This window comes from Meleagris gallopavo, chromosome 17 (genome assembly GCF_000146605.3).
Source record: "Meleagris gallopavo isolate NT-WF06-2002-E0010 breed Aviagen turkey brand Nicholas breeding stock chromosome 17, Turkey_5.1, whole genome shotgun sequence".
Classification (NCBI taxonomy): Eukaryota; Metazoa; Chordata; class Aves; order Galliformes; family Phasianidae; genus Meleagris; species Meleagris gallopavo.
In genome coordinates this window covers 6,316,705-6,332,444 of record NC_015027.2, presented here as the reverse complement: position 1 = coordinate 6,332,444, position 15,740 = coordinate 6,316,705, and the positions used below count along the sequence as shown (strand labels likewise).

General features: G+C 47.2%; 2 protein-coding genes across 3 annotated transcripts; one reads left to right on the top strand and one right to left on the bottom strand.

Annotated features, from left to right (window-relative positions):
* Positions 1-6: 6 nt before the first annotated feature.
* Positions 7-12,310, top strand: TMEM116 (transmembrane protein 116). Of its 2 annotated transcripts, XM_003210946.4 has the most exons (11): positions 7-15; positions 249-295; positions 384-447; positions 4,015-4,146; positions 7,919-8,023; positions 9,551-9,600; positions 9,981-10,064; positions 10,148-10,286; positions 10,830-10,974; positions 11,089-11,162; positions 11,689-12,310. In XM_003210946.4, the coding sequence occupies exons 2-11, from the start codon at positions 282-284 to the stop codon at positions 11,887-11,889; spliced, it is 1,008 nt and encodes a 335-aa protein (XP_003210994.2). In that variant the 5' UTR covers positions 7-15; positions 249-281; the 3' UTR covers positions 11,890-12,310. The 2 variants fall into 2 exon arrangements, with proteins under 2 accessions (XP_003210994.2, XP_010718488.1); XM_010720186.3 differs by lacking the exons at positions 7-15; positions 249-295 and having other exon boundaries at positions 302-447.
* An 82-nt stretch (positions 12,311-12,392) lies between these two features.
* LOC100548817 (disintegrin and metalloproteinase domain-containing protein 20-like) lies at positions 12,393-15,682 on the bottom strand. The gene has a single exon (XM_003210955.4). The coding sequence runs from the start codon at positions 15,205-15,207 to the stop codon at positions 12,886-12,888; it is 2,322 nt and encodes a 773-aa protein (XP_003211003.1). The 5' UTR covers positions 15,208-15,682; the 3' UTR covers positions 12,393-12,885.
* Positions 15,683-15,740: the final 58 nt, after the last annotated feature.

The window sequence follows — 15,740 nt, the reverse complement described above, 5'->3', positions numbered from 1 at the left end:
TCGGGCTGGCAGGAGGTGAGCGCGCCGGACGGCCCTTCTTTTCAGCTGTCGTGGGCTGCGAGAGAGTTGTGCAGGGGCTGCCGGGCTCCGTGCGGCTCTCCGCTAGGAAAAGGTTCTTCACGGGGCGCGGTGGGCACGGAACGGGCTCCTCCCGAGCTGCTGGAGCTCGGACGATGCCCTCAGAGCGGGGCCGGGGTGCCGTGTGGGCGCTGTGTTCCCTTGCGGCTCATTCTCTGGTTCTCCCTCAGGTCTACTCGGCTCTCCAGTGGATCCATTTCACCATGGCCATGCTCAGGTACAACGGACGGGCCCCAGCAAGAAGGGAGATGGTGTATCCCGGCCCTGAGCATGTTCCCATCCCAACCTGTGCTTTGTTCTGTCAGTGTTATAGGTTCCAGCTCCATCATCACTTACGCCATCTTTCAAAATGTGGTGAGATCCCCCGAGGTAAGGACTATAAATCACAGAATACCCGAGTTGAAAGAGTCCTACAAGGATCATTGAGTCCAACTCCTGACTGCAGCCCTTATTCTCTCCACGCTGAGCTGTTGGCACCTTGCACATCATGGTTTTTTTCTGGCTAAACCTTGTTTACGGCAGCTGGGAGGCAAAGGGCTGCTGCGGAGTGTGACCCTTTGTCCGTGGTGCAGGTTTGAGATTAACCTTGAGCTGTGCTGTGCAGGGATATGTGGGTTCCTTAACATAGAGCAAGTCCTCTCTTGGGAATGAGGTTTTGTTGCTATGCTCTCCTCTACAGGGCAAAACTCGTGGAGGGCTGAGGAGCTGTGCACAGAGCTGCTGGGGTGTAAATTGGCGAACCCCTTGTGGGAGATGCAGGGATAGGGGTCTGTCTGTGGGTTTTTCTGAGCTGTTTTCACAGCAGGTGTGCTGCTGAAGCTGGCACAGCTTGGAGGTGCTGCAGAGTTCAGGCTAAACCAGACTGGGCTGAACAGCAGTTTGTTGTGCTGAGCCACACAGTGTGGCTTTGAAAGGTTTCACCTTGGCCATGTGCAGGAACAGTTAGCATTTCTAATGCCAGAGTAGCACCTGTCACATCCCAAGTGCATCACACTTGGGGATCCTGCATATCTGGGATACACCAGTCACGACAGACTCCATCTCAAGCCTGCCACGCTTTTCAGTCCATGTAAATCCCCCTCTGTCCATCCAGGACCTGAGGCAGTGCACAGAACTGTGTGAAGCTGTGGTTCTTTGTCTGGGATTTGCAGCCTGGTCAGTGGACTGTGCAGATAACAGGTTACTGCTAAGAGCAGTAGAACGGTACAGCTGGCAGCTGCATTGTAACAGAGCTGTCTTTATACTCCCCTTGTCTTCAGCATGGGTTTGATCGTCAGCCCGCAGTTGAGGACCTTGAGGGAATGCAGTAAATTATCCTCTGTGAAGGAAGGCATGCAGACACGGTAACAAATGACACGCCACTGGATGAAGCAGGGTAGGGAGGAGAATGTATGTCCAGGGCAGATTGCTCCTTGGTAGCCAGAGCCTCACAGAAACAGTGCCCAGCGCATCCAGAACAAGCTGCAGAGATCTCAGTGTACTCCCACTGAGGAAGGAGAGCTGGATCTCTGCCTTGGTGCTAGGACGGTTGCTTCCTGACTTCATGCTGCACTTAGTACCTATCAAAAGCTCCTTGAGTTAAGAGCTGGTGACACATTGCCTGCACCTGGAGAGCACTGGTTGTGGCTCTTGAGATCCTCCCCTCTGGTGTGGTGTGGAGTTGGGTGAGGGTCCCAGAGTGACTCAGCAGCCCCAGCCCATTGGCTTCCAGTCCGCATTACTCAGGAGCCCTCGTGCTATTTATTGGTCATATGATCTGGTTGTGGCTCTCACTGCTTGTATTACACATGGCTCCAATTCACAGAGCTGTTGCTGCTCAAGAGAGTCCAGATGTTTCTGCTCAGATTATTATTGCAAATCTGGATAGGGTGGATATCGGCCAGAATGACCCCTTTTACATCAGGCTTCCAAGCTCTTGGTCTGCTGCTGGGGGATCCACTGCTGGTGTTTCAAAAGCAGCAAACTCTTCACTAACTTCCCCATCCTCTTGTCCCCACACTTCTGGTTTTTTGGGCAAATTTGCAAACAAAGGGGCTGGAAGAAATCCATATCAAAGCTTGCCACAAACTGAATATTCCCTGGGTCATGAGACTCCAGAGTAGAATATAAACAGCTCTAGAGGCTGGGAGGAGAAAAATATTATAAACACTTCCCCCTCCAACCCCTAGCTGAGGAAATAAAATATTGCATTCTTGAAACTTTTTTTTTTGTGTGTGTGTGTGTGTATGTGTGTCTATGAAGTTAATAAAACTTCAGTGTGAGCTAAATCATTCAGAAGAAATGATGGCAGGCAATGAATGTGGAATTTCCTCTGTCATGTCAATAGGTTCTCTGCAGGCAGATGCCTCTGGGCAGTGGCCAGGCATATCAAGATCAACACATATGCTCCAGCTTGGCAGCTCCCCTGAATCATTACGTCTTTACATTCCCTTCCTCTATTTTATAAATACCTTTTTGTTTTGTTTTGTTTTGTTTTTTGTTTTGTTTTGTTTTGTTTCTTTTCTCTTTTGCAAATAAGAACCATGTTGCTTTTTGCTTACAACTATGCCACCTACTCGTTTGTTTAGGTCTCTGCCAAGGTAGCTCCTCAGCCATCTGTGGTGCTTCTCACCAAGGACGTGTGTTGCTAGAGAAAGGGCTCACCTGTGTGGATGCAAATGTTGCTGCTTTTCTTATTTCAGAGCTGCTTGGCTCTAACCTGCAGTGCTCACAACCTTAAAGCTTCCCAACCTGTCATCATCTGCCTGCCATTGCTTCAGTTACGCACCAGCAAGGGAAAGTCTGGATTTACCACTGATTAAAAGAGACATTTGTAAATGTAGTGATGTAGAAGCTAGTTCCAGAGCTATATTTACCGTGTTGGTGTGTTGAGTACTATGAATTCAGAACTGGAGATGCAAGGCTGTTTGAGGAAACACATCCTGCAGGAAGCAGAGCACTGCTGTGCTGCTGTGTATAATGGGGAGCCTAGAAAGTGCCAGGCAGTTTGCCCCTGAAACTGCCAGAAGGACAGCTCTGGTTCAATCAGCTATGCCTTGATCCTTTTCAGCCTTACTGAGTTCTTTCTTTTTACTCACAGTGAGGAGTATAACACAACACGATGGGTGGCAAGCATTTATGTAAAGGGCAACACTGAGGCAAATTTCACCCAAAGGCTCAGTTCCATGAAAAAAATCTCAAAATCAAGCCCTGCTGAAATGTTTCCTTGCTGTGTTTAGTATTATAATTTCCTATAGGGAAGAAAATAAGCCATCATTTTCTCTCCAGGTTACTGAAAATTAGGTACCAAAGACTACAATTAAGAATCTAGATAATTAGGCTGCTTTTTCAGAGTGGGTGCTCTACCACTAACAATGTCAGTGTTGGCCAGAACTTTGCACAAATATTTTCCTGCAGTGTTTACAGCCCTTTTGGCCAGTGAGTGGAAACTGGAAGTAGGGTGGAAACTGCCCTTAGAGGAGATGTGACTCTGTTCCAGGCAGATGCAGCAGCACATGCGAGCAATGTGTGACAACATTCAGTCTTAGTCATCAACTGAAATGCTATAAAAACATAGGAAAAATGTCTGTTTTGAGTAATTTTACATCTGAAGAAGAGTTTGTGTTTACCTGATGTTTGATTGTTGTTGTAGTTGATTTCATAAACAGAATCCTATCCAGATTCTTCCTGCAAACCTGTCTTGTTCTGCCATAGTGTAGCACTGGGGACCTTTGAAATGTTTTCTGTTAAGGTTTGATGGTGCTCATGGATCCTGGGGCAGAGAAGGCGTTTAGAACGGGGCATCTGCACAGAAGCAGCTCCTCAGGGCAAGAATCAGAGGGCTTTTATCTGCCCTGCCTACAGATCTGGGGGTGAAAACACATCTAGATGCTGTTGGTGGCCATGGGGCTGCTGTGACCACTGTTCAAACCTGCTGACAAATTTAACTTCTTTCAGGTTCGCCCTCTTTTCTACCTGAGTCTCTCTGACCTTTTTCTGGGCATGTGCTGGATCGCCGGAGCACTGCTTTATAGCACACCAACCTCCAAGCAGGATCTCATCTGCTACAACCTGCAGGCAATGGGACAAGTAAGTAGCCTTGGCATCACAGTTCATGCTGTTACGTTGTGCTCATTGCTGTAATTAGTCCCCCAGTGATCACAGCATGGCCACTGGGGAACTGTTTTGAGATAGCCTTTGCCACAGGACCCCCCTGTGAATTTGGCTTAGCAGATCTCTTCATTTGTACAACAGATACAACAGTGCTGGGGTGTGAGTACAAACGACTTGTGAGAGGCAGTAAGAAAGGCAAGGAGAGCATGGGATGTTGTGGTTACAGTGTTTGGGTTGCTTCTGTAAAGTGAGTAGATGGGTCTTTATCTATTTCCTGATGGCCCAGTGCCAAAGATTATCTGTGTGCTTCCCATACTGCAGCTTTTCAATTCCTCTTCGTGCTTCTCCCATTCTGGACAGGAACAGATGCATTCTGCCATTCACTTAGGCTAAAGCTTAACGTGTTAGTCGAAGAGCTGTGACCTTCCTGGTCTCACTGACTTGGTCCTGTGGATGCTCAGGGACTGCTGTGTCCATTCAACCTCAGCACCATGCCCCAGTGATTCATTTCCAGCATTCAAGCTGATTTCTGAGTCTAATTGGAGTGGAATGAGTGAGATGCCATTTTCCTGATAGTTTGCTTTCATCTCACCAAGTTCCCATTACCACATTAGGTGCTGCACATCACTGCTCTTGAAAAATCCTTCAGGACACAGCTGAGTGTGGACCACAGCATTGGTTTGCAAAGGATGCTCCCTGGTCTTAATGGTTTCCTTCCAAAGTACCTACAAAAATGTGTCTAGAAGAGCAAGTGGCTGTTGGGAGCCTCTGTGTGTGTTATGAGGGCTGGTCCAGCTCCTTGGAGCAGGGTGGTACCCACAGATAGGAACTGTCTCTGCTGTGTTGTAGCATCCAAAGCTAGCAAGGCTCTCTGTGTACCTAAGGAGAGGACAGGGAATTGTATGGTGTGAGAACAATCACACTGCTCTGTGTTTGGGGATGGGTGTTTGCTGCCCTGGCATATTTTCAACAGCTGTGCCTTTGGGTAAAATCGTGTTACTCATGGTGGTGAGTACTGTGCTCAGAGAGCAGCTGTTCCTCTTCTGGCTCACCTCTGCTTTCTCAAGCTCCCTTGTGCTGCTGTGGAAGCAGTGTAATATGTTCATTACAGAGAATGCAACGGTGCAATTGGTCATTTGGGAATGAGGCAGAGCAATATCAAAGATGCCTTTCAGATGATGGTAGAGGGGAAAGTGAGAATAGTTCAAGAGAGGCTCTCGAGAGCCTGAAGGTAGAAAGAGCCTGCGGAGATGTGGAAGAGGCACTGCAGAGATGTTTCCCTTGTAGCTTTGCCTGGGGGACAGTTCTTGAAGTTCAGTGCTGGAGTGATCTTCTTACAGCCTGGAGAAGACATTTCAGTGCTGGAGGAGAAGCAGGTTGGGTGCACACAATATAGTATCATTTCTCAGTGGTGACACAGCATGCTGTGCTCTCTTGCCTTTCTGGCTCTTTTTTACCCTTATTTTTCCAGCCTGTGACCAAGCTTTTCAGGGACACTAGTGAAGGGAAGGAGCTTTACTCCCACTGAGTCTTTGCAGGACTTGTCAGGATGCAGTGCTGGGGTGTGTGGGGTGCCTGCACCATCCCAAGCTCAGCCACAGGGTTACTGCTCCTCAGCAGCAGGACAGCTGAGATAGCATGCGTCTGGCAGCTCTTGCTGCTGTTTGCTCTGTGAGAAATTAAAACAAATGGAGCACTTGCCATAGCAACAGCACCTGCATGGTGCATGTGACACGGTAGAGGACACCTCCTTGCTCAACACCCCAGCAATGCTCCTGTATGGTGGGAACATCTTGTGCGTATGTAGGAGCCAGCAACAGGTTTGACCAGTGCCTTCTACAGAGTATAAGTGATCTGTAACTAAATGAAATGTGAATAAATGTCTCCTGGCCCTGTCCTGCCTGTGTGGAGAGGAGAAGTCTTACAAGGGTTGCATTCCTGGGTGTCTCGTATATACATGTGGCTTGTTTGCATACGGACACCTAAAATCTGTAAAATGCAGTGAGCCACAAGGGAGCTTAGCACTCGTGTTTACAGAGAACCACATCATACTGCATATGATTTGGTTGTCTGGAAGCATTTCCTTAGGAGCAGGACAGTATTCTGGCTTATGCAAACTGTTGACGTTCAGTTTATTACCAAGGACTGAAGTTTCTGCTGATGGAATTCCCTTAGCATCTCTACCATCTTGTAAAGGAGGAGATGGCTTTATTTCAAAGATTTTTTCTGGCTCAAGACGCTTGGTTAAACTCATGATATTAAATGTAAATAGTGCTCCCTTCTGCTATGCCTTGACTTTCTTCTTTTCTCCTCCTAACTTTGCCTTTGCATTGCAGTAGTGAAGTCCAGGGCAGAGACTGTGGTTATAATTGCACAATTCCCCCACATTCTTCCAGTTCAATTCCAGTGGCCTAATAATGTCCTGGCAAGCTCCACTCATGTTGCTGAGCACAATGGGGAGCCACAGAAATGTTATAATGAGGGACTTCCATGTCTCCCAGCGCCTGCTCTGTCTCCTCCTACAGGACTGTCCCCAGCCCAAGGTAGGGCTCAGGGGAGGAGAACTCCCTTCTCTTCCTTCTGGAGTCTTCACAAGTTCCTTCTTCCAAAAAAGAATGCGGTGCTGGCATTTTGAGCTCTCCAAAGCATTCTGAAGTGCAAGAGAATTATCTTTGTGGACTGTTTTGATGACTTTCCCTGGAAGTAATTGAAGAATGGCAATGAACCCTCATTAAATCTCCTCTAATGAGCTAATGAGTCACTGGAATATTCCTGCTGCAGTGTAACAGCCCCTTGGACTGAGCCTCTTGAGAATCAGCCAAGAGTGTTTGCGACCTCAGTGAAGGAGACCAGGTTTATTTAGTGACTGCATTCCTGGACTTAGATGATACCAGGTTGGCACTCGTTGGCAAACCTGTGCTCCATGCTTCTTTGGCAAAGGGTAGAAAATCCACAGGAAAATTCAATAGCCCAGCCCTTCCTCTTTGCCTTTGTCACTGAAGCATGTGTTTCCTGTAACAAACAACACACATATATGTATCTCGAGGTCAGGCAGCACTGTTTGCACTTGGCTCCACAGCCTGGAGAAACCATGGCTGGGGATTCAGAAAAAGTGCAAGAAAGATTTGTTCTTTTTACAGAAGATTTCAGGTATTTGGTTTCATCTCAAGCTTCAGTCAAGGACTGGGAAACTCACTGTGGGAAAACAGTTTTTTTATCTTTTCTTTCCTTCTTTCTCCCATAGAGGGAAAAGGGCTCTTGGCGTGTTAATGTTTGCTTATTGTGAAAGCGTTGTATCCTCTGCCCCTTCTTTCCTCTTTAAAAATACTATTGTTCTCTGTTTCTGTGAATTCACTGTATGGTGAGCTCATTATGCGAGTTACAAAATCTAAGTGCCACATCTATGTTGTATTTCCTAATGGATGTAGAATAAAGAAGATCAAAGTGCCTTAACCCATTTTATATGATCAGAATTTGAGCCAAAAACGAGCCAAGTCACAAAGATATGTATTTACAAGATAGTCATTGGGTCGTCAGCTCTTGTGTGCCTGATTTAGGGCCAAAGGGAGGTTGCTTTTGTGCAGGCTAAGGTGAGACCCTATGCATACTCGTCCCACACCAGTGCTGGCTGGGACCTTGCCTTTGGCTTAATATCTTGCCTTTGGCCCATGCTTCATTGCTGAGGAACTAATGCTGCTACAGGAACTATTATAATACAGCTAGAATACTGGTTGTTTCTCTTTCTCAGGTATTCTACGTGGCCTCTTTTCTATACACCACCAACTACACTTGGCATCTGTACATGGACCTGAAGATGAAATACAATCAGAACCTTAACAGGATGCCTCCCACAGTGAGTAGGATAGATACACAACAGCTGTTGGGTACTGAGGTATAACTGTGTGGGGTTTAAGAAGTGCATATATGACAGTTTATCTTGTCAGAAGGACTTTGAAGGTCCTTCTGCCCTGTGACTGTATGAACTGATGTATCTTGGTGGACCACTTAGGTCAGCAGAGATACAGCTCAGTCTGCTATAGCATCTCAGTGAAAGATTAAGCTTGCAAGACTGAAATGGGCAAAAGCAGTTGTCAATGCATGTCACATAGAAGAGGAAGCTCAGGACTGTGTATTGGTGGAGTTCTTCCACAGAACAGCAATTTGCACCAGTTGAATAAACTGTTTATTGCTTTCACTGCCTTCTGCCAGTGCATGGCAGAGGAATTGTTCTCTAGAGGAAAGGAGGGGATTGGGAACCTGAACAGTTTGGCACAGAGAACTGCCAAACCATTTCTGTGCTCCCCAGATGTCATACGGAATTCAAGAATGTCAGTAGTGTATTGTGAGAGTTTGAGGTAGGTGTGACAGAAGGGAGCTACTGATAAAGGAGTGAGTTGGCTCCATGAAGAATGGGCGGTCCTGACTTCATCATCACTGACCTTTATAAAAGCCCATTTTGGAGCCGGTGTAATCACTGGGAACTGAGGAACAAGGACATAGTACTCAAAAATGCTCTTTGAGTTACAGGCTAAACAAACACTTCACACACCATGTGATCAAAATCTCTACTTGCAGTTGTTTCATTCCTCACACCTGGCTAAACAGTTGCTCTGTAACTGAAATTCTTCCTGTTATACTGCTGCAGGACAACAGACTCTTTATGCAGCTCTTCCCATTGAACGCATCAGCCCCAGCCCTGCCTATACCCTTCCTCTTCCCCAGACATTTGCTGTACACAGCAAACTTTGAGTCTCAGGTATTCCATCTGTCTGTGCAGGAGCAGCAGGTGGGACAGATCAGTCTGTGATCTTGTCTGTAGGGTTTGGATCTGCTTGTAGGATTGGTTTCCTTCTTGATGAACTCCCATTCAAAATGCAGCACCTACAGTAAGTTCCCTAGCACTACAGCTGTGCCCACATTGTATTCTCACAGCTGGTGCATGGATGCCAGCTGACAAAGTACATTTCCTGGTGAGCTGAGACCGGGACATCCAAATTGCCTGCATTACTTCATCAGAACATAAAGTTTCTGAGGAACAGGGCCAGGCTGGATGAGTAAGGAGTACAAAGAATCACTACTTACACCAAGGAGCTCGTACAGTGTCTGCAACTTGTCTGGTCAAACTTCCCCTCTCCAATTCCCACATTTTGAAGAAGGACATGTCAGTAAGCTTGTGGAAGTGTAGCTTGTGTCTATTGCATGTCAGCATACACTGAACCCTGCAGTATTGATTCAGTGCTAAGTGGAAACAAACATTTGTATTTGGTCTGGGGATTTATCAGCATTTTAGAACCTGGAGCTGCTGGAGCGCTCCCTAGGAGCTGGTTGCTGGGAGCCACTGGCTGTACAATCATTTAACTAAACTATTTGGACTTTGCAGGCTGTAGATTATGCGAGTTGCATTGGCCGAGTAGCAACGATTTTGTCCAGGTAAGATTCATTTCCCTCTGGCAAAATGATGTGAGTTTGGTAAATTAAAATGCACTGATCCCTGCTTTGTACTTACTCTGACGTGAGCTTTACTGAACGTTCAGAGCAAGAGTCTTTGGATGTAAGGGCCTTCTTCCAGCCAAGTTAGTTATAACTGTATTAACTATACGTAGTCTTTTTTCAGAGTGTGCTACCTTTGCCAATTGCCTGTATGAATGAAGTGTGGAAATTAGCAAAGTTGGTGAAATAATCCTCTAGAGCAGTGTCAATAAAAAGAATTTCTAAGTCCTCTACAGTAACAGAAGAAAGAACAAGGAGTGTTTGGCTGGCAGCAATGCATTGCAATGCAGTAACTGTGCTGTTGTCCTCTCTTCTCCTAGCCTGATCCCTTTTCTTCTAATGGTGCCTGTGTTTTGCCTGGGCAACAGCAGTAACTGCTACCAGAACTTCAGTCAAAAGCATGGGTAAGCCTCATGCTTCTCTCTGAAACAGCCTCACCACTTCTGAGTTATGGCAAGAGCTCAGGCTGCTCCCTTTCTCCCCACAGGTGTCTCTTGATGCACACAGAAATGGCTGAGCCCACCAACGAGCCGCTAACGCTGAGCAGCTCTGTTTGCCGTGCAATGCATTTCTATGGCATTGGGGTCTTCCTTGTTTCCTTTCTTGTCAGCTTCATAGCCATTCTGGTATGAAACATAATCCTTGCATGCTAGCAATTGTACAAGATGGATAATGTGAGAAGTTCTACCCCATTTCATCATTACATGAGTCACAAATTGCTTTCCATGCGAGATGTTTCTCAGTCTGCCAAGTTTGCTTGGATGATATTGTCAGCCAGACAGTGTGGGGAGAAAAATTGTGCAATGCTGCTTTCCTTTTGGAATGGCTGGGGGGGTAAGAGAAAATATAAATCCATCTGGAGCAGCCCATCTCAAGCAGGACTCAGTAGGTAGAGAAGGCTTACAGAATGGCAGCAGAGATCACATGCCAGCTCAGTGCAAGAGACCAATCAATGAACAGTCCTCAGTTCAGAGAAGATCACATGCAAAACATCTGCTTTCTCCTCTGCTTTCTCCTCGGAAGCACAATGTTGCACAGTGTGAAGAGGTTTAATAGACTGACGTGAGGATTTCACCAAAAAACATAAGATACTCTGTTCTGCAGAGGGGCAAGGGAGATCTGAGCATGTGTTCAAAATGCAAGCAAGAATGTGTGCTTATTCTTTTCAGGTTGTACTCATTCAAGCCCGAGGTTTGTACAAAAGGTTTGTAAACTCCACGGGATTCCTGGGAGATCAGCAGTGGGCAATGATTAAGATGGTGGAACAACGAGTGGTTTTTTACCCTATCGCATTCTTCTGCTGCTGGGCCCCAGGTTAGCAGTGAGCTGAGTTACACTTACAATATTCTCCTGAGACACAGTGCCTGGCAATGAAAGTTGAAGGAGGTGACGTTAAAGCAACACCCTTTTGTCAATCCTTTCTCACAGCTGTCCTCCTTGGAATACTGAAGCTGACAGCTTCAACAAGCAGCAAAATCTACATGGCTCTTCTCATTCTACAGGTACAAATCTTTACCCTCTGATGAATTGCTTTTTCTGCTTGAACAGTTGAAATAGGGTTTGTCTATTTCTACTCTGCTTGACAAAACAGGGCTTTTCTAGCTATGAATGTAAATGCTTGAGTTGAACTTTTGCTTTTTGTTGGCAAAGAAGTTCTTTCTTGGTTGCTATGATTTTTGTAGACTTGAAAAGGTCTCAGTAACCAAAATCATGGAGATCTCATTAAAAAGGACTAGAAGAGATCCTCAGAATTCAGTTACATTTTTCATTTTCTCTTAAAGTCTCTGATTGTAATTCCTCCCCAGCACTTGTCCAGCTGTCTGATGTGCCAGAGGCAGAATTTAGCAGGGATTATTAAAATAACCGTGAGCTTTCTATAGCGCATGGGGGTTGCAGATAGATAAAACCATGCTGGAAGTGGGAGGCCTGGAGTAACGTGCCAGTTTTGACAGCCTGGCAGGGAGCTGCTGAATGCTGTGCAGTGCCAACTGACAAAGCAGCCCTGATCTACCTTGCCATCTCTCCCAGGCACTGACAGCAGCTTCCCAGGGACTTCTGAACTGCATTGTGTACGGCTGGACACAGCACGTCTTCATCTCCCTCAAACGCAACATCTGCCGCGATGTTGACACTCAGACTCCTCTCCTGCGCTCTCAGAAGAAATTCTATGCCAGCACACTCCCTGCCAGCCCTCCAGATACTGAGGTGTCCACATCTACCCTGCTCTGATGAGTTCCTGCAGCAAAAATGAGAGAAGGCAGCATCCCAATGGGCCTCGTCGTATTTTAGCAATGTCAGCCAGCACAGCTGTTGGGCTGTCTTGGTGTGAACTGTTTTGTCATCAGCACAGTTAACTGTAGTGCTATGAGAGCCCAAGCAGATCTGTCAGAAAAGCACTTTCAGTGAAGATAGTTATTTATTTTACAGGTTTCTATGGACTTGAAAGGGATTCTTTAAACCTGATAAATTTTTAGCACAGGCTTTCTCCTCATGGAAATATCTCTAGAAATACAGCAAATTATGTGTAACAACTCCAAGACTATACAGCTCCTTAGAGGGCGTGTGGTCAAAGGATGTTTTACTTTTCTAAGTGTTTGTCAGGTATTTGCCATTACAAGTTAACATTAAAGCAAAGATGAATATTTTTAAATCCATCTTTCAATTCAATATAAAAACATGCACCCTCCTGCTAGCCAGCTGCATGGAGCAAGACTGCAGAGTTGGACTGGATGATCTTAGAGGCATTTTCCAACCTTGGTGACTCAATCATCAGCACACACTGCCATGCTTTGACTTTTCTCACATCTCCATCCCAACTCCTGCTTGGCCACAACACTCAGAAAATTAAGATTCTTCAACCCAGCGGAGCACCTCTCACGAACATGGAGAGCAGCACTGCACGTGAATCTGTGTGTGCTCCTCTAAATGCTCAAGTGTATCTTTAGCTGCAGTGTGAGGAAAACAACCCTATATTTTTCATGCTCTTTAATTTCTCATAGTTTCATTTTTAGGGCCCAACCCAAATTTATTTACATAGTTGGTTATACAAGAAGAGGAAATACTCAAGTTCTGTGTAATTAACTTTTATACAGTTTACACAGTTACGTTACATAAATCACTTTGTACAAATCTGGGACTGTCAGTCTGGCTTTAGGGATGTACCCACAGAGCCCCTCAGTCCTTCCCAAAGCTCAGCTGATGAGTTTCCCAGTGCTTTCAGGTTTTTTAAACTTCTGCTTCTTCGTCTTCTTCCTCTTCCATATTCTGCTCCTCGTTTTCAGGAGTCTCAGGTGTCTCTGTGGATGAATTTGTACTGAAAAGTGTAATTATTGCATTGATGTATTTGATTGCAGCAATGAGGAGAGCAACTAGAACGAGGGCAACGAGAACAGTGATTCCTATTGCAGTCCCAAAAGCTTTATCTTGGACAGCCTCTGCAATGGAGATCATGAGAGCTGGTGGGGGGCCACTGTCCATGCTGCCCCCGAGGCCACGGAACTGGCAGTCAGGTGGGGCCCAGCCAGCTTTGCAGTGGCAGTGTTCAAGGTTGTTGCAAACCCCATTCCCCTTGCACAAAACCTTTGCATCGCACTTGGTTCTGACGATGACATCTGTGCATGTCTTGTTAATGCAGATCTTCTTTGGACCACATTTGGTGCCGTCAGTTCCTCCTCCAATATCAGGTGTATCTATGCTAGCATGGTGGGCTGTGCCCCAGCACCAATCCTCAGGCCCTGGGGTCTGAATGATGGTTTCAAACTTCTCCAGAAAGGCTGTCTTCTTTACATTCACACACTGCAACCTTCCACACAGAGCATTTTGGGGCTTACATTCCACAAAAGCAACTTCATTCCCATCGCCACCACAGTTGCCAAATCGATCCCCTTTCATGTTCTGCTCTTCGAAGCAACTTTCTGGAGCACCCCGAGCTTCATCCCCAAAGATTTTTCTACATAGTTTGTCATGGGACGTACATTTCCCACGGTAGCAGTAACCATTGTCACTGCAGGGCGTCCCGTCTTGCATGTGCAAATCCTCTGGACACCACTCGGATGTCCCATTGCAATACTCAGGCAAGTCACACTCATCTACCTCTGACCTGCACTTGTGCCCTGAAGGGTGAAAGTGGCACTTCTGACAGCACTGCCCAACAGAGCAGACAGCCCCTGGCTTCAACCTGCAGCTATGGAAGCAGCAGGGATTGCCTTGGCAGTGCTGCAGGCCCCCGCAGTCACACTGCTCTCCCTCATCTATCACCTTGTTGCCACAGGTCTTAAAGTAGAACAATCTGTTGGGCTCAGGGATGTTGTTTAAGCAGTTGCCATCCCCTCTGTTGAGCAGGTCTAAATAGCTTTGAATGCTGCAGTTGCTGAAAGCTGTGGCACCATCGATTGAACCTCCTGTCATGTAGCACTTGGCATTTCCACACCTGCACTCCTTTCTATCGTGCTCCATCCCCAGGTTGTGACCCAGCTCGTGTGTAAAAATAGTTGCAAAGATCACAAAATCTTCTTGTATGTGAGATACAAGACCTGACTGGTAGCCGGGGTAGCAGATGCTGCCTACATACGCCAGCCCAACGGTGAGTCCAAAGTCTGTGTAAGTGAATAGATGTGCAACGTCGTATTTTATCCTACGGGAAAGATGCCTATTTCCCCAGTCATTAAAATTGGTAAGAACTTCTTCTATATCTGGGCTGTACCTGATGAAGTTGCCACGCGTCCAGATCTCCAGCCCAATTAGGCAGATGCGGATCTTCAGAGGATAATAATGTATTTCTGATAAATTAATTGTATCTATAACCAGAAACATCACAGAGGTTTCATTGCTCCCTTGGAAGGAAAACAGCTGATGGTCTACCACGACAAATATCTCCACGTACCTGGTGTGCTGCAGCCTCTGATCCAAGCCTTGCTTCCCTAAGGGTTTTTTTGCCCCCATCCAGCTTGGTTGCTTTCGCATCGCTATGTCAGTCAAGCCACACGTCGAGGACTTGTCCCAGCTCTCTCGCCGATAGAGGAGGTGCTGGAAGGTCAGAGAGCCCGGCACAGGCTCGATGCCATAGCTCAGGTTCCCGATCCTCAGCTGTCCCCTCAGCCCCGCGCAGGTGCTCAGCGCTGCCATGGAGCCAGGGCTGCCTTCCACGTAGCCCAGGTGCTGGCAGCCCTCAGGGACGTGGGGCTGCTCCACTACCCTCATCCCGCGGGGGCTGTAGGTGATGAGCGGGAGGTTGTTCACCACCAGTCCTCGCGTCTGCGTGAGGCGGATGATGCGATTTTCACCCTCTACCCTGATGACGTAGGACACCTCTCCCCGTGCTGACCTGCCTGCTGTCAGGACCAGTTTCCTCGGCCGGACGATCTCATGGACGGCGTAACCGGGCGGCGGGTGATGGCCGCCCACCTCAGGGAGGAGAAGAGCCCCCAGCACCACCCAGACCCACAGCCTGAGGAGCAGTGCTGTCCCGGGGGCCTGGAGCCATCTCACCACCTTCAAAATGGAGGTGAAGCACCTCACAAAGGCCACCCCTGGCACCAGCATCTCCATCTGCTCACCCTTAAGGCTCTCAGAGATGGCGCCCAGCTGCTCCCTTAAGAAGGTTCCGGAAAGGCCGCATCACTCCCTGCCGCCATGTTGTGATGTGGCAGCCTGCTCCCACAGCACTGCTCTCTATTGGCCGCTTCAACCTGAGCCGTTCTGTGCCTGATTCATTGCCTTGCCTCCTTTGCCAGTCTGTAAACCTGTGGTCCTCTTTATCGCACAGCCCTACGGGTATAGGTTTCCTGAGAGCTCATTCCCAACATACGCATATTTATTTATTTGTAAATTGTGTGCTTGCTCTGCTGTACTTCTAAAACACCCCACATTGGAGATCCGTGCTGCTGCAAACAGCACCCCCAGGGCACAGGTTGGAGTTACCCCTGCACAACCAGCTTGTGCTTTTCATACACAGGTGTATGGGAACTGCTGAGTCCTGGCCTGAAGCACTGATTGAGCACCTGGGGAAAGAACCAGGTCAGCCCTGGGAGCACAGGTGGAAGCAATTCATGTGTGTGACCAGAAGGGGTGGAGCCTGGCTG